At 36.1% G+C, this 24,467-nt stretch overlaps 1 protein-coding gene across 1 annotated transcript in view; it reads left to right on the top strand.

The window, feature by feature from the left end:
* DPP10 (dipeptidyl peptidase like 10) overlaps window positions 1-24,467 on the top strand; it is a 213,218-nt gene that overhangs the window by 134,860 nt on the left and 53,891 nt on the right. The window contains exons 5-6 of the mRNA XM_008922956.2: window positions 10,037-10,089; window positions 10,188-10,269. Of these exons, the coding sequence (XP_008921204.1) occupies window positions 10,037-10,089; window positions 10,188-10,269 (135 nt within the window). The remainder of the gene's footprint in view (window positions 1-10,036; window positions 10,090-10,187; window positions 10,270-24,467) is intronic.

Raw genomic sequence — 24,467 nt, forward strand, 5'->3', positions numbered from 1 at the left:
TCTGGAGAAAAAAAAAAAAAGATATCAAGACTATAGTCTTTACTTCAAAATTGAGCCCATTGTATGCTTTCATTTTCTTTTCTTTCTCATCATTTCGGGGCATCTTCAGTTCTGTTTTGTGTTCAGAATCTGTAAAATTCATTTATATGAAATGTTATTTTAGAAAATATTTTCTCAGTAACGTTTTTACCCATTTTTTGCACATAATGTTGCACTTGAATCAATTTGTGCATATTTTTTGTAAATATCACAACATGTAGAAGTGTGTCTCTTCAAAACAAGGTTGTGTTTTTTCTGCATTTGCTAATTTTCTCTTTAGCAATCTGTTTGAATAAATACAATATGTGATGAACAACTGACCTTGGAAAACCTGAAAAGAAATTCGTGACTCAATTCCTCCTTCCAGAGTATATCAAAGAGCAATTAAACCATCTCAAAACATTCTGAGACTTGATGCATCTTTGCCTTCAAGAATCAGTGTTTTAAAACATATTTTGGTTTCAATTATCAGTTTTCAATATGTGTGGAGATACTCAATCCAAGTTTCCTGTAGATGATACCTCTTGTATGGGATTTGGTTTCCTGTAGATGATGCCTCTTGTATGGGATTTGGTTAATAGTGGAAGGACCCTGAAAAGAGACAGATCTAGTATTCTCAGCTGCATTAACCAAAAACAAGCACCCTCACCAGTCTCGTATTTCTAAGATCTGGAGATAAAGTTCTGGCTGTTTTGTCAGAATTTATGTCTTTTATTTCCCCTTATGCTTGTCCAGATCAAAATATACATGTACATTGTGAAGCTGCCTGCAAATCAATACCATAAAAGATAAGTTTCTATAAATCCCGAAACACTCATTAAGTCAAAATTTTAATCATACTGAATATAAATGTTAGCATATGCTTGAGAAGGATGTGCTTGTACACGTGTATCAATACCAAAAAATGCTCGTGTTGTGCTCGAGGCTTGAGATTTACCAGGTTTGTCGTCATGTAACAATGATTTCAGTGAAGTCATTCCTGCTTTTTAATGCTGCAGGTGAATAAGCCAGAAAAAAATCATATAAATTTTTATCATAAATTATCTCATACAAGACTCGAGTAACATATTTTATGTGACAGCGTAACTAATAGAATTTCAAATGACAGTGATATGTGCGTCTTTCAGAAGTAGTAATGCAGAACATTCTTTCTTGAATAATTCACTCATCTGAGGTTTTTATATATTCAAAAATGATTGAGCTGCATATCCAAATATAGGGTGGTCTATCAGCTGTTAATGTAGGAGAAGAAAAAGAGGTTTCTGCATTTATTCTGAACTGTGGTTTGTATCATGTTACTATTGGTTAGATGAACTGAGTTTGATTGTGATTTAATTTGCATTCTGCAGTGGATGTCTTTTTCTTGAGATAATTAATCTTATTGAAAAATTATGTGAACAGTTGAAGCTTTAACAGATTTCCTAGAGATGCCTTTTTTGTTTAGGCTTCCTTGACAGACTTTTTTCTTATAGATAAATTATGTGTCTAGAAATCTCTTGCTTTTATATTTATTTTGGTTTGGCAGCATATAGTTGTTATGGCTGGCAATATTTCATACCCCAAATTATTAATGCTAACCATAAATTATTACCAATGATATGCAGTGGTTCTTATCAATCATGACAAGTAATTGATGTTGATTGAAACAAATAAATACGATGCTTTTCAAAGTTATAACCTTGTCATTTAACTTTAGTGCTCAAATGTGTCAAGCTCTATCTTAGATTAACTCTGCAATTAGATACAGAGTTCTCAGAAACAAGATATTCAACCTGTAAAGGCAAAAATTGTGCACAACTACACAGAGATTTAGACATCAATAGTGGCAAAATTTACCTCTATTTTTTTAGCTTCCAGAATTGAGTGTGAATAATAGGATTCGAAAGTGGGTGGAAATTCATAATTCATATTATTATAGACTCTTTGGTTGATTGTTTCTTAGAGTTTACTCTGAAACCAGATGAAGAACACATTGTACCATACTATTCAAAATGAGAAGTCTTATAAACTTTGTTTCAGTTGTAGGAGATCAGACACTATGATCATAGCAGTCCTTTCTAGCCGTATGAATTACAAATTAATGTATCATTAACTGGAGTTTAAAATTAGGGTAAACTGAAAAGATTCACTGGATGAAAATCCACAATTCATGGATTTAAATTCTGTTCCTCTCTCTACTCTAGATAAAATCAGCATAATAATCAGTCATTAACACATATGGTTAAATTCTTATTGAATCTAATACCAGGAAAGTAACAGTCAAAAACTACAGCTCCCAGGACCAAAAGGTACCACTTTACTGATGCAGAGTGTGAATCATTTCTGGTGCATATCCCAAAGTGACTTGAGCTTTGGTGTCAATGCACAGTCTGAGGTTTCACTGTGTTTGTTGCCAGGGCATAAAATCAACAGAATTCCAACCTTCAACCAATGTTATTTTCCTAAATATGCAGAGCCTGTCCCTTATTGGTATACTATGTGCTTTATTCAAACTTTGCACTTATAATATATGTGTTATACAGTGGTTTCATGTGTCTCTGTGGCTCAGAATTTAATGCTGCAGAGCTCTCTCTTCACTTTTTACCCTCTCAGCCAACCAATTACATGAAACTCCACCTTGACTGTGCTTTATTTAATTGTTTGTCATTTAGAAGCAGTTCCTATGCTGGAGAACACATGGAGTCAGACTGGACAAGCAAAGGGGGAACATTTGAAGTGAATGATAAGAGTTTTAGAGAAAGTTGGATTTCACCCTAATGGTATTGATACCATTAACATTATGAATTTATTTAGCACATAAATTGCAAAATGGATGGAAGGTTCATCCAGCAGCTCTGCTTTGCCTTTGGCAGTTGTCATGCTGCTACTAATTTAATCTTATTAACTGCCTTGCAGATTTTACTAACGGGGTATCACACATTTTGCAATAAAAGGGGGGAAAGGAATATATCTTTTTTTATTGTTTTGTGATCAGGACATTAGATACTGCTTCCATTCTCTTTGCACTGCAGTCCTGGCAAGGTCACGTGTCTTGTAGCTAATATAAAGGAAATGAGGAATAGAAGTTGGTTGTGTGAATGTTAATCTGTTTTTTTGGAGAGCAAGAAGTTGCTGTTTGGAATCCTGATGGCATAAAGCAAAGACCAGCACTCTCCTTCTGTAACTGGTTTGCTTTCAGTAGGCTACTACAAAAGATGAAGTTTCACCACAAATAACCTGGTGTTCTCCAAATGTGTAGCAGAATAAGGAGTTTGTATATCACATTAAAGACCTGCTCAAAGCCTTTTATCATTTTTATTACTGGAAATCTGAATTACGTCAGTATATACAAGCAGAACTCATAGTAATATATCGCTAACTAGGGGAGAAATAATTTAGATAATACTTTGCATAATTTATATAACTAATATACATAGACTTTGTATAATTTTGTATAATTTATATAGGCTGTGATTTTGTATAGGGGTGAACTTGAATATATATTAACTCAACATTTTTAAAATATTAAGAAAAAAATAATAATTTTTTTGGCTGGCTCATTTCACGCTAGGTGAAATTTAAGTAACAAAAGTCAGATCTCTGCCATACAAGAGAATATGTTTATAAAGCCATTCAACCTCCTTTTAACCTTAATGTTGTCACCCTGTGTGTAGATACTAACTGTGGTTTGAAAATGCTTTAGCTGGGCCAACACAGTATCATTTGTGAGAAGCTGTGCCAAAGCCCTGTACCATGAGCTCATGCACAACAAGCTCAGCCCTGCATTTTCCCCAGTTACCTGGGGTTAATTCATGGGAGTTAGAGAGGTTTGGGCACCTGTGGGATAGACTTACCCAAAGTGATTAACACAGTCTCATGTTTTCTGCTACGTCACTTGCTTTTGATGTGACTGTGCCACAGGCACACTGTATTAACTTCAGTAATCCCTTCAAAAGGTCTCCATAACCATCCTGTGCATCTGTATTTCATTATGTTCCCCTTGTATTCTCTCCACTCTGCATCTGGTACTTGCTTATTATTTGTAGTTCACGGCATGTTCTGCAGGCTCCATTTTTCTTCCAAGGCATTTTTATCCCAAAGGCAAAATGAGAAGCAATATATGTTTATATTTCTATTTCTAAATTGTATTTTTGAGTCCATAGTGAAGGTTTGTTAAAGATTTGATCTTTGGAGCTTTGGATAAGATTCTGTGTATTGTGTGGGTGTACTTTGTTGCACAAATGACAGATGGATAATTGGTTACCTTTTATCTTGGCCTTCTAATCACTTTACCAAGGCAAAGGCTTTTGGTTTGCCTTTGAGCATAAGTAGATTTTTCAGTAATTCCTCAAATGCTTAATTCACTTGTAGAAAAGAGGATGAAAGCAAAATCCCACTTGTGTTGCTGTTCTTCAAACTGTGTACAACAGCCAGTAGTTCCTGTGACTGGAACACACCAAGGCAGTTTGAAAACAGGCCAGACTTTTTCACTTATGTGTTATGAAAGATCATCAAAAGTGAGAAGGGCCACAGAGAATGAAGAAGTGAGTGTCCTTAGCAAGATGTATTCTTGTTTACTTCCCTGCTTCAATGTGTCCTGTCCCTTGATTTCTTGATTCACATGCATTTTGTGGTAGGTACTGTAATGCAGGTTATTGATTAGGAAAGATCACTTTTAGTTTTAGGTAGTCCTTTTTTTCAGCTGGGATTAGGAATGTTTGTTTCTTAATAACGTTTTTGTAGATGTGATGGCCTGAAGAGATAAATGAGAGAAGATTTGTGGGAAGAGGTAATATCTTTTATTAGACCAACTGATGTAGCTGGAAAAAAAAAAGAAAAGCTTTCAGGCACACAAAACCTTTTCCAGGTAGGGTTCTCTCACAGCTTTGAACTGCCTAATAACTGACTTGTGCCTGTGAAGCAATAAAAGTGGGTTTTTTTTGATCTTTCTCTTTTTATGAGTAATACTGTTTGGGTGCAATATATTGCACCAGTTAAAACTTTACATAGCTAAAGTTAATTATTCTGGTTTTAATTCTGATTAAATTCTTTAAAAATATAATAATTTTTCATTCAGACTGTAGACCCTTAAAATACTGGATTTTGTTTTTCATCTGATCAGAAGTGTAAATTAACCCATAAAAGATCTGATACCTCACTGATGAATCAAAGAAATGTGCATGGTTTTGAACCTTATCTGAGAAACTACTTCTCTTTCCAAGTCAGTGTATGTGTTTGGAGATAAATGGGATGGGTATGATGACTCACACTGCAATTTCAGTTATTTAATGATTTTCTGCTGCTTTTTTATTTTTTTTTAATTAATGGGAGGGGCCTGGCTTTTAAAGAGTCTCTTTTTTAACTGCTATGTACAATACAAATAAATGTGTATCTACCATTATGTGTAAGATATATACCTTATTTGGCTGGCAAACTTTGGAATAACTGGAAATATTACTGTGAGTGCTGACATTTTCATTGTATTTCATATACTCTCACTTCTTATTGTTCTTGATCAGACTGAGTGCTTTCATGGCCTGTGAGAAGTCTTACTGGAACCTGAGAGGATAATTTGCAGAGTCTAGCAGCACTGAGAACCACAGAGATTAGTTCAGATTACGGGTGTCTGTATGGGTAAAAACAAAAATATAGGACAGTCACTTCGCTACCTTGCAAAAGACCGTGCCAGCAAGGAGGCATTATTATTGCTCTAAATAAATAACACATGAAAGAACATAATTGGTTTATAATGTAGGAAATGGGTAAAGGATGCATCAAAGTGTTTGGCTTGCCCAAGCATTTTGTGAAAACAACACAGCGAGGTTATAATGTCATCAGCTCCCCTCCATTTCCCTGGAGCTGAGGGCCTTCATCATCCTGTAAATATAGTGCTAGTGAGGTTTTCTTGGCAGCTTTTTAGAAAAAACGCTATTCTGCTGAGGGATGTTTTCCAAATTACCCAAGGACAGTGAACTGGATATTTTCTGGAATATATTGCAGAAATAGTAGAGTATATTTGGCTGAGTGTATAGGGCTCGTTGTTTTCCTGCATCGTATTGGGCTATTCATTGAGTTCCATGTCAGTGTTTCATTTTTAGAAACCTTAGAAAGAAAAAGTAATTCCTTGAAAGGTAGAAATTAAAAGACATATAAACCCCAAAACAATGTGTCATCTAAAAGTTCAGATCGTGATTGATAAATGTGGCTTTTTTTATTGTTGGCTGTTAGCTCAGTAATGGATTGTTATTTCTATAGGCTTTGACTGGAGCAATTTGTCTTGAAATACTTTTGTCACCTTTTCATTTTAGGTCCTTTGTAATAGAGTTCTCTAATTTTATTTTTTCATACACAAATGCAGATGACTCAGTGTTGAATAGCATCAGATGAAAACTTGTCATCAGTTTATAAATTGATGAAAGACTGAATTCTGAAGAAATATTCATTTTGCAATAGTTTTTAGCTGTTGCATTCTCTGTCAAAAGAAATATTAAATTAATTATATTGGGGGGAGGTATACTGTGTGTTTGATAATAAAAGCCATTTTCACAGTTGTAACATTACAGGGAATGTTTTCCAGCTTATCATAATGGAAACAGGCAAGTTATTTACTTACCAGAAAGACCTGAACCCTAGCAATCACACATGCCACTTGTGAAGTTAAGGCTCCTCGCAGTGTCCAACCTTAACATGTATTATTATTTTAACAAATTATACCAAGACATTTTCTTCTTTTCTCTTTCCTCAACTGATATGACAGTGCAGAAATTACTGTAATGCATTTATTATTTTAAAAGGGTTTACTCTCCTATACTGCTTCACTTCTTAGAGATGTTCTGTGTGTCCATATTCATTAATTGATTCTCCTCTTTGTACCTAGAAGATGAGAAGATTTTTCACTAGAACCTTTCTCCCTTTTCCTCAGTTTCACAGTATGTCCCTTTTTTTTAAGTCGATTGGAGTAATTTACTGTCCATGTTTAAATATTAACCGTAGTTCAGTCTTTTGATAGCACCCCAGTTAGAAGACATGGAGTGCAAGAAAGTGTTTGAAAACGTTTTGGAATAGAAATGACAGCACTTTGGATTTGAATATAACACAATAACCAATCTTCACTTTAAATACATCATGAGTGGGGTCAGTGCTGCCAGAGCTTTAACTGTGTAAGCATTAGTCTGTTTATTTGTATAAACTGTCAGATTTTTTTCTGATTAGTTCACATCCCACAAAACAAGAGTTGCAGGACAAAATCCCCCAAGCATCTTCCAAAGAGGACACAGCTAGTGGCCATGTGGGAGGTTTGAGGGTTGCTGATACTCCTCCCTGTGATTAGTCACATGCAGTGTCTTCAGCTGGGTTCCTCCTGTGTGATGCCAGGTGTTGTATGTTAGGGATCAGAAGAGGTTTGGTCTCAGCCAAACCCACATTGATCTGCTCAAGAGGAAGCCAAGCAGGTAAACTTTTATACAAAACTATGAGAGCTTCCTAAGCATTTACCATAAAAGCCAGACTTGGAAAAGAAAGATTTTCTACATCCTTTTTTATTGATTTAATTTCTGTAATGATTGTGTTTCAGTATGTGGCTACTGCAAGCAGGACGAATTAGGAAACTTTGTACTTGAAATTTCTACATGGTGTTCCTGTTAAGAACTAAAACATGAGTAACTTGAGAAAAATGTTGGTATCCTGTCTGAAAGTGACTGCATTGTAGTGTTGGTCTCCACTTGTTGTGGAGCTCATTCAACTTTTAACACAGATATTAATATTTTTACATAAACGTTGAGACAAAAATTTCACCACAAGGCAAGAGGAGAGTTTCCACATGAAATATGAAGTAGTGTTGTTCTTGTTGTTACAGCATGTTTTCTGTTAAAGCTGTCAGAATGACTTATTAGTTTTGCATTTCTTGTTGAAATATATTCTGTCTAATAATTTACCTCTTAAATATTTGTATTCTACATAATTATCAGCCCTCCACACATTATCTCTGATATACTTTTCCCTTTTCCTGGAAGGGCAAGAGATCCATTCCTATTCTTTGTAACTGGCAGTATGAGACTGTCCACTTTTACAGCTGCTGGCAAATGCCCCTCTGGGTAACCTCTGGCAGTGCAGAAAGCACCATGGTTTAACAATTTGACTCTGTTTTAGTCACACCTCTCAGAGGAGGCCGGTACCTTGCATGACCAAACACTTTCCCATAAGCTGTAACATAAAATATTTAAAAAGGATTTGGGGCATAATTACTAATATAAATGTGATTCTTCTTACTGAAGCAACAATTTTGATGTTAATCACAATAGATTTGGAAAATGGAATTTTTTTTTTTGGTCTCAAGGGGAAATTTTACAGAAGGGAAATTCAACAGTTGCACAAAGTACTATTACTAATCTTAGAGACCTTTGTGGGCTTCTTGCAGCATCAGACAGCTAAATTCTTGACATATGTTGACAGGGAACTAATAATGGAAACGGAGTCAGTGCAAAGATGTTTCAGATGGCTCTGTTACTGAATGGCCTCCAGACAAAGTAACAACCTCTGAAACCCTCTCATGTGACATAGTGGCAAATTCTGATGGCTCTGTTCATGTAGGATCCTCCTTTGTGTATTCTCTTTGAAGGAGATACTGAAAGATTCCTGGTGCAGATAATATAAGCTAAAGAGTTCCCAACACATTTATCTTCTAGGTCAAGGCTTCAGCTTTACAGCTGTATCTGTTCACATCTAACTGGAAATAGCCTGGCACTGTCCAGAAATAAGTCCTTCATGTGCCAATAGAGATACTGTAACCATAGACATGAAGCTAAAGTCTAGTGGATGTAGTCTGGTGTTTCTTTCTGACAGAAGTTTGCATGAAAAAGAAGAGCTTTTCTTAGTACAGTAATAATTACTCACAAATATACTTTATATTCTAAGACCATGAAGTAATTTCAATTGATAATAAAACTAATTAATACTGTGGAATTATGCTATTTTCATAATGCAAGATAAAGAGCTGAAGAAATTAGCTAGGTTAAAAGCAATCACCCAAGCCTGCAAGACAGCAAAATGTCTCTTACTCACTATATGTATGTAGACTAATGTTTGACTTTAGAGACATGTAATAGTTTGCTTTGATTTCAGCCCTTTGGTGTGGTGATCCATCACATTATACACTCTAACATGCTGTTCCCTACCACAGATCTGGGTCCACATACATCAGGCCTTGATATTTTGCATTTAAATGGCAATTCTTTTGATTTTAGTCAACAAAATTTTCAACAAATAAAGACAGCAGAATAAGGGCTGTACATTAGATTTGGTTTTCTCTACCACTCAGAGAATCCTACTGTTTTTGAATCCAGAAGTCACTGGTAACTTGCTGTTGAATGAGGAAGGTTTACTGACAGATACCTCTTTGCTTTACCTAAAATGTTGCATACAAAAAAAAATCTCAGATAAAACAAACCTTCCCTGAAAATCAAAGACAGATGGTCAAAATTAAACCAAAACACATTTAAGGAAAGCCACAGCAAACAGAGTCCCACTAAGTACATGGTTTTTCTGTTCTGTGAGCCACAGCCCAAAAGGTCATTCAGACTGTTTATAGCAGGTGGTCAGAAAAATACCATATGACCCTGTGTCTGTCTGCATTTCAAGTAAAATGACTGTGATGCCTGTGCAGTTATTTTGACCACAACTTGATGAAAAATACAGGAAAAATTGCTTTGTTTTCTTGGAGTGTTTTGCTTGATTTGGTTTGGTTTCTATTTTTTAAAAAGGATGCAGATTTTTTTGACTGGGACATTTTCTGTGCAGTTGTTTTACTGATCAAGTGTCTGGTTAAATTAACTGAGAGTATGTGTGTCCTTCCTACAGCATGGTTCAGGTCTATTGGTTATAATTAATTCAGTAGAAACATTCTTTCAGTAATACAGGTATTGGTGTTTACAGGGATTGAAAGAGTGTGACTGTCATAATGCTAGTCTGTATTTAATCCAGTATTTAGTCTTGTAATTCTTGGCCTTTTTTTTTCCAACAGGTTTTTCATTATTCTTATACAGCTTCATATGTGATTTATAACATACACACAAGGTAGGTCACATTGTTTTTTCAACGTGATGTCATGTTAGTGGTTCTATACATTGGGTGATGCCAGTGTGTTCAACTAAAAACGTTTCCATTTTTTCAAGGGAAGTTTGGGAGTTAAACCCTCCAGAAGTAGAGGATTCAGTTTTACAGTATGCAGCCTGGGGCATTCATGGACAGCAACTGGTAAGCACAGTCATTAAAAATGTATTAACTCCAGACAGACTGAGGTAAAAACAAAATTAAAAGCCTCAAGATGAGTTTTGTTATGTATTTCTCTACAGTGCTACTATGTTCCTGTTACAGCTTTAAAGAAATCTATTCATTTATTTATTTATTTATTTTAAAAATGTGCTTTTCCAGTCTGAACCCAATAAGCAAGTTGTATAATTGCTGAAAGAATCACACCTTCATCTGAATGTGCACTCAAGTGATTTTCAGAAATACCATCTTTATGGCTACTGCTATGTGACAAAGAAAGTAAAAGGTGAAGAGAAGTTTTCTTTCAAGCGCAAGATCAATGAAAACTGTGGGCAAAAGCAATAGCTTAACATCCAAAAGTGGATGTGATGGATTCAATGAAAAGTGATGTTTTCATTTCAGTATGAAAATTACTGCCAAGGTCGGTTGTGCTACACTGAATTCATAATAATAAAAACCAGAGATGCTATGTTTCATATATTGTTTTCTTCCAGAAGCTTTACAATTTTTTATGAACAGAAATCATCCATGATCATCATGACCAAAGTCAATATGAGAAGAAAAAATTGTATTTTTAAAACAGCAATAGTTTTAAGCTGACCTCTGTTGGTAGTTGAAGGCAAGAGACTTTTAAAGCTTCAACTCTCTGGATAAGAAATTCAGATAATCCTTGTTACAGTGTTCTGATAACATCCTTAATGCCCACAGGTGTGATCCGGGGGCCTCCTTGCACATCTGAGCTGTTCATGCAGAGAGGCTTTAAGTTGAATGTCTAGAGAATGTACCCTGTTGCTTATATCATTCATCAAGATGATTAGAAAGGAAAAAATGTTTCTGCTTAAAATGTATTGCATTAAGCAAGTGGAGGAAGGTGGTAAAAAGTAGTTGGAACCCTGTTTGGTATGTTTTAATAATTAACCACATTAATTTATTAATAATGAGAGCATGGTGACAGGATTAATGGTAATAAATACATAGGTTATTTACCAGGCAGCATTATGGAATGTGGTGAACTGTGTAGGTTGTAGCAGAAGGGAGAAGCATTTGCGAAACTGAACAGATGTAAAAAATATTTTGATTAAATTGCAATTCATAAGATTTGTCTGTGCTGTACCTCTGATCAGTAATCTAAAGTAGAACTAGAATTGCATGCAGTGATTACTGAAAAAATTAATTTTTTCTTTTCCTGAGATGTATCTTAAGAACAGGGTCAGACTTACCAATTATAAACTTCAGAAAAATAACAAATCAGAATAATGCTGTCTTTATGAGTTTTACCTAAAATATCATTCTGTAAATGTGTATGGATACTTTCAGACAGGTGGACTCCCAGAACTGCAAAAAAATAGATGATCATTTTAGGTACAACCTTAATCATCTAAATTTGAAAACGTTGGCATAATTTATATGTGAGTGAGAATAACATTCCTCATCTCTGTTAATGTCCCTAGTAAAGTTAATGTCATGCTTTAAAAATATCTGCTCCACTGTGGGCTTTATGGTGCCATATGGTCTGCAGAATTAGGAAATAATAACTTTAAACACAAAATCTTCTGTGCACTCTGAATGACATCAAGTGTTGTCACATAGATGTACACCTGCAATTACAGTCTGCTGAAGGTCACTCCCATAAAAGTTGCCAATAAGAAGGATATCCTCTTGAAGCTGCTCATGTGGTAAAAGGAGGTCTATAAAGAGACAGAAATACCTTGCTGCATTACCCTCCCACTTCAGCAACAAGCCAAAAATGTAGCAGGAGCATGAATGAATAAAGACTGTTGTGAATAATGGTTGTTGCTCCTGTCTAAAGGAACATCTGCCTCTAGCAGAACCAGGACAGAGAAATCATTCCAGCAGAATAGCTTAGGCAGAGAAAAGATGTGCGACTGAGGACACGTTGCCATAATGGTTCTCAGTTATAAAATTTGTCATTAGAACAAACACTGTATCAGTGAGTTTTGAGTAAAAAAGTACAGGAAGCAACCAGCAGTGAAATAGAGTACAGAGGAAGTTGTGAAAGGAGAGCCCTAAATCATAGTAATCCATCAGTGGCTATTGATGGCACATATCTGGGTGCATGCAAAGATGCAGTCTCATGGATCCACGTTGCCAAACACACTATGACTGGTTTACTTTCCTGAACAGTACTTATGTGTCTTTTCCCTATAATAGGAAAATAGAAATAATTCATAAGTAAAACAAGCAGTGAAATACTTACTCTAAACAAATTACAACAGTAGATACCCGGGTAATCTCCAAGAGACATTTATTTCAGTTGAAGAACAAGTGGAGAACATTAACTTTATATACAACAATTTCATTTAGAAAGACTCATGGCACATACCGTGTGGCCATCACATAAACAAAATGTATGTAAATCTCTAAAATGAAGGGGAATAACACCCATCCAGGTGTGGTGCAGAAATGAATAGCAATACTATAACCATGACAGGTCAGCAAAATTAGCACAAAATTTAAAACACAAGGCACAGATAATGTCTGACTGAACCACAGACCTTAACTATACACTATAACTATTTAGAAGGTCCTGGATTAAATCTGAAGTATGGGGGATAACACATGGACTTGGACCAACTATTTTCAATAAATAAACTATAGTGTAAAATAAGACATTTCCAGTCCTTTGTTCTGCAGGGGACCTAAGTAACAGTGCAGCCTACACAGGAATCCTGAGTGCTTCAAATGAGGGAGAATAGTCAAGAGGTTCAAATAGATAACATAAGAAGATAAAGAGAAAAAAAATAGAAATATTTGAGAAGGAAAATTTCCATGAAGCCAGGAACTGCTTATTGGACAGAGGAAGGAATATGGCTGCAGTGAAATCTAGTATACAGCAAGACTTTACCTCCTTGGGACAGCAGGTCACTTGTGCCTAGTGAAGAACGACAGGGTTAGGTTTATGTCAGATACCAGGTGACTGGGCTGCAATACCATTGTTTCGACGGTACCACAGTGTTTGCAAGTTATTTCAGTTTCTTGCTATTTACCTAGAGTAGAGAGTTTTTTAAAGATTAAAAGAAAAGCTCAGAGAAACATCTGCTGTTTGAGTCATGACATTTTGGTGGTGAAATTGAAAATGTTTGCCGTTGGGGAGAAGAAACTTTTATCTAATGAATTAATGTATTTTAAGGTCACATAGCACTTACTTTTGAGAACTGTTTTCAAGGTCGCACTCTTTAAATTGCTGTCTTTTAACTGTGTTAGAACTGTGCCAGATCTAAAATACCATTTCTGTCTCTTAGTACATTACAGAGCTGTTTATGTATTTGCTTTACATTACTCATGTTTGATTAAAATTGTGAAAGACATCAGTTGATTATCTCTTTACCTCTCTTCTATAGAATCCATCACTGCAGCATTAAGTATTTCCAGGGAAGACAAAACAGCACAACTAGAGACCTAATTGGTTTCATCAACATTTTTCTGCCTCCGGTTTATTGATTAGAGACCTCATTGCATGTGTCTGAGAAGGAGATATTACCTACTTGGAGGGAAGGCTTTACTGAGGAGAATGCTTTGGGTTTTTTAAAGGGCCTCTGTTGTTCAAATACCCAATTTTTATCCAGTGTTCTCAGGTCGTTGCTCCTATCTTCTCTGATAGTTTGTAGCAAAGGCTTTCATGTGTTTGTGCTGACACAGGGGAGGCAGCCCTTTCTGTCTGGATCTGTCTATGGGGATGTATCTCAGTAGGAGCTTGAATATAAAAATTCAGACTGGAGATGTCTGGTCTCCAGTGTATGCAGTGTTGTATTTAAGCTGTAGTGCTCCTCTGCAGTGCTTCTCGTGATACAGACAGTTCTCCTCATCAGTTATCAGGCTGGCCACTTCAAGTAGATCCTGGTCAAGCCTGGGTAGAAGTTATTCAGTTTGATGTAGCTTTTTCATAACAGTTTTGCGTCAAGGTTTTTCTGCCTGGGTGGTGGTACGTGTTGTGTATTTTGTATAAAATACTTCACTCTATTTCACTTTATTTTATGAGCATATATCTATGCAAGTCACTTTGCCTTTGTATTTATAACAGGTATTTTATGTTATTATTGCATTGAGCTCATTTTTCTTTTGATATATAGTGTATTTTTGAAGGGAACTTGATTTTACGTTTGGTTAGATCAGCATAAGTAATGATCTGTTGGCTTGCATATGAATGCCTATGCATAAATAAATATCTATTTTAACAAAGCAGAAGTCAAGAAAATATTAAAAATATTATTAAAATATTATTAAAAATATTTGGTAGGAGTTTGACAGCTTGCTGTGTCATAATTTGATGCTATCAACAAAACATAGCATTATCAAATGGTTGGACTGAAGATGAGCTTTTACTATGTTTTTTTTTGTAATTGTTTAGAATTACCTATTACCCTGTATACACAAAGATCAGTCTGTTGACTGTAGCTGAATTGTGGATTCAGGATGCTGTCATCAGTTTTCAGAAAGTACTTTAAATATCAGAAAACAAGAATTTGTCCTCTTGTTTAAAAAAAAAAAAATTGAGCAGGCTACTCACTGAAAATAGTGTTTAGAAGCTGAAGCTTTTAAATAAAAAAATGAAAAAAGAATCCAGGGAAAAAGGACCTTATCTTGTATCAAAACTAGCTAAAAACAAGCATACAAACAGAAACTCACAAAAAACCAGAGTAAAATCTACTTTAATTGCTCTTAATAAATACACCAGTTCAAGAACTCTCTACCCTTTGCCTTTGTGATCAGTCATCTTTATCCTGGTTGTCATCTTTGGAGGTGCCCATCACACCCCTATCAATATCTGTTGCCCCATAAAAATGCAAATCTCTATCAGATTGTTGAATTCCTGCATTAACATAACATTACCTTTCAAATGCCTTCTCCTTGTCCAAATTTTAGGTTTTTTTTCAATAGTTTTCAAAGACCATTTTAGATAACAGAAATACTGCAGAAGCAAAGTTCATTGGTGTTACATTATTTTCCAAGTACCCAGATAAGCACTAGACAGGTTTTAGTGATTGAGGAATTGTCAGGACTATGCTACACATCTACCTTGCTCAACACATGCTTCAGCAGACATTAGTTACTGAGAACTTCATTTACTATTTGGCCTATCAAGGTGCAAAGTACAACTGCTATAAAAACTGGTAACTTACCTTCCTGTAAAATGTTTGCCAGGTGTTTTCTTTTTGTGTAATTAGTGCTGTGGGTACTTGGCACCCCCTCCTGGCAAAAACACTTGCATATGCAAATGAAGTAGATGCTTAATTATGCTAATGAAACCAGTCCTAAATAAATATATTTCTTCTGCTGTTTTTATTTGCAAAGTCTTCTGGTCTTTTGACTTACTCTACTTTAGATGAGTAACTTAAAATCACATATGGAAATGTCAAGGATTTATTTCATCATTCCTTCTAATGATTATGCTAATGAGGAAAATGGCAGTTCAAACTTAGAGGAAAATCTCTGCTTGAATTTATTCTGTAAACCAGAAATAAACAAGAATACTTCAATATGACATTAGCCTCAGGCATGAGTTCTTGTTTAAAATATATGAGAGGTTCCTTACAGAACTTCAAAGCATATTTGGAGACCCTTTGTCTTGGTGAGGATGTTTTTATGAAGAAAGGGAACATGTATGGTTTAGCATTGCCCACTCAGTTGAGTCTTTAAGGGATTTGACCATAACTCTAGCAAATGCTGAAGTCATATCTTTGTGAAGGCAGTGAGAAATTAAGGAGACTAATAAATCTTTTTCTCTTTCAAATGTTTTCATTACATTTCTAATTTCCAGCTGGGAAACTTACTGTATCAGAGACTGAGGATTTGAACAAAGAATGAGAAATACTTACGGAAAAAAGGCACACAAAAAGATTGTTTTAATGGCAATTTTTGACCAGCAGCTAAAGTCAGAATATGTATTATTTTGCAAGATGGCATTCTGGTATTTTTTTGTGTTAGATAAAATGTGCTAAATGGTCAGATCCTGTTATGAAATGATACGAAAGCCACTTATTAGCATACATGCTAATAAAACTAGAAGTTTTATGCTGCTTTATTTTTTATACAAAAACTGCTTTTTATCGGAATCATGGTGAGCATGGACAATATTTTTTTTCCACAGAAGAATTAGAGTTACCTAAGAGTATTAAGTAAAACTGTCTTGCTGCTGCACATTGGATTTTCTCTTGGATTTGTTGAGCTAGGATTACAAAATCTAAATGTTTTTTGTTTTTTCTTTTAAATGATTCAATTCAAAGTATTCTTCACAGGAAAAAAAAATTAGTTTCTCTGAAGATATTCTATTGAACTAATTTACATTTTCAATTATTAATTTCTAGGTGCCAACTCCACTGAAGTATAGATTGGAGGAGCATTTAATGAGTGTTCTGTGGTTTCAAAAGTGATACTCAATATGAAAGCAGTTTTCCCCATCTCAGAAGAGGAGAATGGAGAATGCAGCCAGAAAACGTAGGCAGTTTTGGAAAACAGGGAAAAATACATTTTTACATATCAAGGTTGGATATATTCAGTAAAAGATTTGTGAGCTCTAGAGAGCAGGAGTATTGTAAATGGAAGCAAGGCTAAGTTGAGCAAAGAAGATGCTTCATCATTTTGGTTGGTGAAAGGCAATGAACATGTCCTGTTATCAAAAGCAACTTAAAAATATGAGTGTTAAGGACTGGATACTGTTATCCCTTTGTGAGAATAGCTACTTGGCTGTATCTGAAAGAGGTGAAGTAATAATGAGAAAATCATGTTTTATAGGAGCATTATTCCTCTACTACTGTTTTTCATGTAGAACGGTAAAAGGCCCAGCAGCTTTATAGCAAATAAATCGAGAGGGCAGATAAAAGATGTTTCCTTTCCCTTTTCCCTGGTCCTTATTGTATCTGTTTCTTATCGCTGATCTACCATGCAGCTAATATTTGAATCAGTATGTAAGCCATGCACACAGGTAACATGCTTTTCTATCCAGTCTTGTATCAATAACTCTTTTGTAAGCAAATATATTGAAAATTTGGGATATCATTGTGCTAGAGGGCAAATTTTTTTTTCACATACTTACTTATGCGGATGTATATATATATATTTATATTTTTGTATTTATATATATATATAGTCCCACAAAGACACACACAAACAAGCATAGACACACACATTTGATAGGAGCAGTCTTCAGGACTTTCCCATGCAGCAGCCTTCAGGGAGCAATGAAAACAGCAATATGCACCTCTCGTCTAGACTATCATGTTGTTCAACATGTGCGTGTGTAACAAAACATATCTGAATATTCACACTTCCGTCTGTTAGCTAATATTAACTGCAAGTCCAATGGCTCATAAAAGAGAACCACTGTGCTTCTTGTGTGAAAAATGTGTGGCTTTCTGTAATGCAGAAATATGAAAATTGTATTTCAGAAGTCTAAAATTCTTTAGGAATAGCTACCCATAAAAACTGTGAAGCACAGTCAATGAGAAGAGAGGTTGTAATCTGATTGAACCTTTAGCTAAATCAGAGTTGAAAAAGATTAGGTTTTATTATGGACTGTATTTTCACGTAACTCAAAAATTCTGCCCAAAAACTTTGCAGACTTAATTATATCCATGGAACGTATACTCATGTAGTCACTTCATATTTAATATTTTAAAAAAGGCTATGATACACCTCAGGATGGGTGTAAAAGATGGATGTGACAAATTTTCCACCTCATCCTGCAGGCTCTTTACATCAGTCAACCAGGATTTTACCCATAAGAATAGAGTAGACAGTCCTTGTTATTAATAAAAACCCCAACAAAACAAGCAAAAAAGACTCCAAAACAAACAAACAAAAAACACCTCACAAACAAAACTAACAAACAACCCCCCAAAAAAACAAAAAGTAAAACTTGTATATACTTCATGGATGATGATGTCATGACTCCCTGTTGAATCTTTATAAGCATGACAACTGTGATGAGAAGAAAAAAACCCTTGACAGATTATGACCACACAACTTTGGGCATGTTCAGTGCTCTTGGTGGCTCTTTCTCTTTATTTTAGCCCAGTCCTTCTTGAAAAAGAGACATTAAATTCCATCATCACCAACCCATAAATGTCCTTGCATGTGGTTTTTTTTCCTGCAATGGGGTTATGACTTCCCCACTGTGTTTGTGCTGAAGGACCAGAGCCAATTAAACTTTTACTGCACTGTGTTAAGGTGACTTAGGTTTTCATGTTGACTTAGCCTGAGCCAGACAGTGAAGTGCAAAGAACTGTTTGTGGATGTGTAGTTGTGGAAAGTGTATAACCACTGACAACTTCAAGGCCAAGGCAGCCCTGGAGAATAAGGATTAAAAAGTCAGGTATACTGTTGATACCTAAGAGAAAACGAAGCATTGATTTCCTGCATCGTTTATGGCAGGTTGCAGTACATGTACAGAAATACAAGGGAAGAGTTTTGTGTGGAAAGAAAGCAAGTATCTGCTTTCAAGTTGTTTCCCAGACTCTGAACTGTTCCAAACAGAAATGCTGTTATAAGAGCTACTAAAAATTTCCTTATTCCTGTTTGTCACATTCCTAATGAGATGTTTTAAGACAAACTGTCTTTCTTGCATTGTATTTAGTGTCTGTGTGGAGTCTTTACAGGTAGATGTCATACACTAAAATTTTGAACCATTATAAAGACAATTGGCAACTTGAACACTGCGCAATGGGGAGATGAAGGCACATGCATCATACAACAAGATGAGCTGGGTCAGCAATAGTAGGTGAAAGGACGAAGCTTTGTATTGAATCCTGCTGGAGTTTCTCATGTAGAAGGTGCTTAGAGGCATCCCAGTCTGTTTTGGTATTTGCACAATTTACAAAGTTCTCGGGGATTGCCTACCACCCTAAGAATAGTAGAAAATGTAAACATGACTTTACAGCTCAGCATTTTCAATTCCCTATCTTTTGACTTCGGTCCTTGCTGTTAGGATGCTACTTCCTTACACTTTGTCAAAGAAAAAAGAAAATTCCTCCTCTAACCCTGAGCCCTTACAGTTACCCTACATATTTCTCTGTCATCCAACATTGCTTTTTTTCTTTTGGAGTAACTAGGCTGAAATTTTTCCTGTTTAGCATGGTACAGATTGATCCGTGTGGGCATAATTAAACGCTTGATATCAGTGTGAGATGATCCTTCAAAATACTAGAGATAATTTTAAAAGATTTTATGGTAAGGGCAGATTATGATTTTATTATAAGTCAGTAAGAGTAACCCATGCATGTAAGAGTTGCATTTCTGTTCACACTCTTCCATGCCGGCTCATTAGTCACTTACTTTTAGTAAGTATGAGTAACAAGGAGTGTGAATTCCTGAGCGTACACTGTTTATGGATAATTCTGTTATATGCATCACTTAGGCAAAGACTAAAGGGCTGAGCAGACCAATCCTCAATGACATTTTACACAGTGCTGCAGCCAGGGCAGTTCTTCAGGCAGCTCCATGGGGGCAAGACAGCCTTACTGTGATCCTCTGTGCAATCACAAAGATGTATTAAGCTGCTTTTTTGTGTAGGTTGTAGTTCAGATATTATATGTGATTTTATTTGTATAACATACAAAGCACAGCGTTTGGGCTCATGAGTAAGCTGTCATGGGATTAGGCAGGGTGTGAATTTAGTGAGTGTCCTGATCCAATATCATTGGAAAAGCAACATAATTAATGTGTATTGAAACAAAAGAGGGCAATGCATTGCAGCATTTATTGGAAATCAAGGACATAAACATCAGAGTTACCACGGAGTTGCTGATACTCTCTGAGTTCATGGCCTGGTTTATGTCATGACATTAGTAACTAATCTTATGGGTTCATTATGAGTGTATCCTTGCTATTGTTTACAGTAGATTTATAAACTATCCAAATAGCAATTAAATATAATAGCCTTGTAGATTGTTTGCAGTTGTTCAGAAATGATTGTGCTAACACATTAATGTGATGCAGTGGCATTAGTCTAGACAGAAGAAAAGTGGTGCTTCAGTCTTCTGTTCTTCATGCTCTCTGTCTGGCAGCTTGATGACCACAAAAATAAAATATCATAACTGACACCAAAAAAAAGGGGGTACATGGCATTGGGGTGTATGTGTTTTGAGGTCTACATGTTCCATACTGATCAACAGCTACTTCCTCTCTGCCTTAATTATGACAAATCAAACCGATTGAAAGCTTCCTCTGAAAAAATTGCTGCCCAGGTCAATCACTATGTTTAGAAAATTGGTACCTTTAAGAGTAAATATAGTTATTATTGCTTACAATTATAATAATTTTGTTATTATCTATTGTTTGGTTTCTGGATAATTTGCAATGTGTCTGATGATTTTGGAAAATAGATCTTTTAGGGTTAGAATTTCTCTACTGCCATGCATTGCTTAGGTAGCTGATGGTACCTGCAATGCCCAGTACCTGCATAATTTAGTGGTCTCTGTGCACATGGAAGTATGGGGTAAGAGCTGGAGCAAGTCAGAGCTGAAGAGCTCTGAAAATTTTATACCAGTATAGATTGAGCTGCAAAAGAAAAAATAATCTGCACAGAGGAAGTCAGAGCCATTCTACACTTCTGAAGACTTGCAAAGCAGCTGTATTGCAAACTGTATCAGACATTTTAGCCTGAAATCATGTTTGTGGGAACTCATGATCTAAATAGCTTACAAATATAATGTAGGGGAAATGAATATAACAGAAAGCTGCTTTGCAATACAGTTCCATAAAACTTTCCTTGAAATTGTCATTCTGTACCATATGTGATCTGGATACAAAATTTGGAAGATATGGGAAAAAAAAGACTTCTGGAAAAAGTCTGTGTAATTGTAACTCACAAAGTCACTGATGAATACTCTAACCTCCTAAAATTCACAATTATAGAAGCTTTATAAGCCACTTTTCTGTGTTTTGTATTATCTGAAATATAGTAATTGGTTTTGGAGATCGCTGCAGGACCTGTAAGGGAGGCATTAGCAGAATAATCAGTTGCACCAGTGAAATGCATTATAACTGTTTTGGGTTTAGTTTACCACCTTGCATTTTACTTGCCTCTTGATGTGTGATTGTTCCTGTTCATTACCATGGAGCTTCTTCCACATCTGATTACTGTGGGCAAGAATGCTAGACACTGGCCCTTTATCTTACTGCTTTTCCAACAAGTGCAAAGTACCTCCTAGAAGTCTGGTTTGTCAATGTAATTTTGTATGCAACATATATACTGTTCCCTTTTATGGAACAGTAAATTAAAACCTAATTTGGAAACAGTGATTTCCAGAGCATTGTCACAGGAAGTTTGGTGGTGTGCCCATCATCCTTACTGTGCCTGCAGCCCATGAACAGTTTGAGTGACCCCTGTGCCAGTGGAGTTATGTTGATAATGGGTGTTGAGTCTCAAGCTGTAGGTAGAAATGAGCCAAATGACATCACAACACCAGTTCATCACAGAGCACAGGAAAAGCCACTTCTTTCCTGCAGCCAAATAGAGACCTGAAGGATGTCTGTGGCTCACTGCAGCATGTGCCTTGTGTGGCTCTTGGCCACAGAGCAGCTTTGATACAGACCAGAGGTTTAGATTGCCGTCATGGAACTCCTAGATTCGTATAACAAACTGTTCCTGTATAACACTGCATGTCCAGTTCTTCTGACTGATGTTTTCTTCCTAAAATGAGCATTTATTTTTCTGTGAGGGGAAAAAAGAAAATAGCAGTTATACTGTTGTTGCATTGACACACAAAGCACATAATCTTAAGTACACCTTGTTTCAGTGAGAAGCTGCTTCAAGTAAATAAGAGTTTGGCAAGGAAAAAGGGCAGGAAGGGGTCCTCACCTTCTGTAGCTGTGGGTATAGTGGTCTGGCAATCTCAGTTTAAGGCTGTGAGACCCAGGGGTATAGTAAGTGAAATTACAGATGACAAGAAAATGTTTGCTCAGTTTGAACTTGAAGAAGAGAGCAGACACTGTGACTACAAATAACGTAATCAGTGGCTCTATTAGAAAAAAAGTGTCTATCAGAACTTTGGAGGATGCTAAATAGTGGTAGAGAAGATGCCAAGCCAGGTATTTATTTGAAAGCTAATGCACTGGCAGATATTATGGGTGATTTGCAGTATTTTTAAATTGATGAAAACTATTTGTAAGTTTCTGAAGTGGAGCTATTTGTATAATTTTCCAGATATGTCAACCAGAAAGTGATAACAAATATTTTAAGTACTTAAATGAAAAACAAACTTGTTACTTTGAGAGCAGGTGTTGAAAAATGGCAACCAAATTGTTTCCATGTGGATGAAGGGATTTGATTTTAGTTTCTTCCTGTAGTCCGAAGTAAGTTCCAATATTTACAAATCCAATTAAGTGCATGGATATCTGCATTTTCCATAATTGTGGTAAAAACAACAGTAGCAGTTGAAACCACAGGTTTTTATAAAAATGAATAAAAAAAAAAAGTTAAAGTTTGTTGTTTTGTTTTTTTTTTTTTAATTTGAGGTCCCACTTGTGCTGAACTTTTCATATCGAGCAGCATGTTGTCCAAGAAGCAAAGAACATTGACTGTTTGGATATATATAATAAGTCTGTATGCATACATATTATCATGCAGTATAAACACTGCCAAGAAAGTTTTGATGACTCTATTTAACTTCAAGCTAATTTTTACTTGTATCATTTAAATTTGAGGGCTCTGTGCCAGTATCCTCAACTCTGGGTTTTAACTGGTAGTTAACTGCTGGTTAAACTGGCTGTATGAAAGCTATTTAAACTGCACATGCATATGGCACACCTTCAGCTGTGGCCTAGCTAGGTTAAGAAGTGAGTCTCATTCTTAGGGACATAGTTAGTGGTGGACTCAACGATCTTAGGGGTCTTCTCCAACCTAAATGTTTTTGTGATTCTGTTCTGTGACTCTCCCATTACTGTGTGCTTTGTGCTGCCTTGTACTCCAACATGAACTCAGAACCAGGAGAAATACAGCTGCTGCATGGGTGATGGGATCTTCTTTCTCTTCCCAGTCTGGAGTTAAACATTGGAACAGTGCTGTGCCAACTTGATACTGCACATGAAACTGGAGAAGTCATGGTTTAATCTCTGAAGAGCAAAGTACAATATTTGCTGGGCAACTAAGAAAGTATTCTTTATTTGGCTTTCTTCTGTCTCATGAATAGCTGAAATTATTTGTTTTAACAGTTGTTAGCAAGAAAACATATTTCGTCTGGAAATTTTAGTGAATGATCCAACTGAAGGCAGCTGGATTTGGCCCTGGTTAATATATGGTAAGACAGAGACAGAACAAATGGTAAGAGGCAAGCCCAGATGGAATAGCATCTTGAAGTTTTTGAAGAATTAATTATCCAACTAATTAGCTGGCAGTCTCACAAGAAGAAGGGATGGAATTTTGCTGAATGCTTAGGAATTAAGTCAGACAGAACCTGTGCAGAGATGTAGCTATCAGCCTTGATGATGGTGGAGTCAGCTGGTTAGCCAGACTATGTGGGTCCGCAGGATGACACTGGTTTCTGCATCAGTAAAACACTTACCCTTCTGCATAGAGCAAAAAGTGCAGTTGAGTTGTCTGTTATATAGAATGTTGTGCTCTGAAGACACCTGTGCTAGTCCAGGGAGTGGTGAACTCTGTGTCCTTGCCAAGGTCACACAGAAATATAGCCAGAGATGGGCTGCCTGAAGAGCCTTTAGGTTGATGTCTTTAGCTCTGTCATTAGCAACTATGGGAGTTCTGCAGCAGAAGTATTTCCTGAACGCCAGAAGGTCTCCTTCTGGGCATAATCAGAAATTCCTTAGTCTTGTTGTAGCTCACATTTTCCATGTGAAAGGTAAGGAAGATTGTCACATTCTCTGGGGTATTAAGTGGGAGTGCTGAAGTTGTTCCAAGTTGAAGTAGTTATTTATATATATGTTGGTCAGAGATTCTGTGGAAAAATTATTTTCTCGGCTCACAGGTAGAACTCTCACCTGTACAGAAAGAGATCAGTACTTGTTGTATGGATTTTTTTAACCAGACCTATAGATACAGATGTCTTCTTTGTTTCCTTTCCAGCTGTATCTGCTCTGCAGCTTTAGAGTTTGGTTAGCACCTTCCTTCAAGTAGGTGTTAGTCCTGATGAATCCATGTAATGCCAAATGATACTAGTAGTCACACTCCACTATTTCTTTTCTTTCCAAGCAAAATGCTGGAGTCTGTG

This window comes from Manacus vitellinus, unplaced genomic scaffold (assembly GCF_001715985.3).
Source record: "Manacus vitellinus isolate BGI_N305 unplaced genomic scaffold, ASM171598v3 scaffold_22_pilon, whole genome shotgun sequence".
In the NCBI taxonomy this organism is placed as follows: Eukaryota; Metazoa; Chordata; class Aves; order Passeriformes; family Pipridae; genus Manacus; species Manacus vitellinus.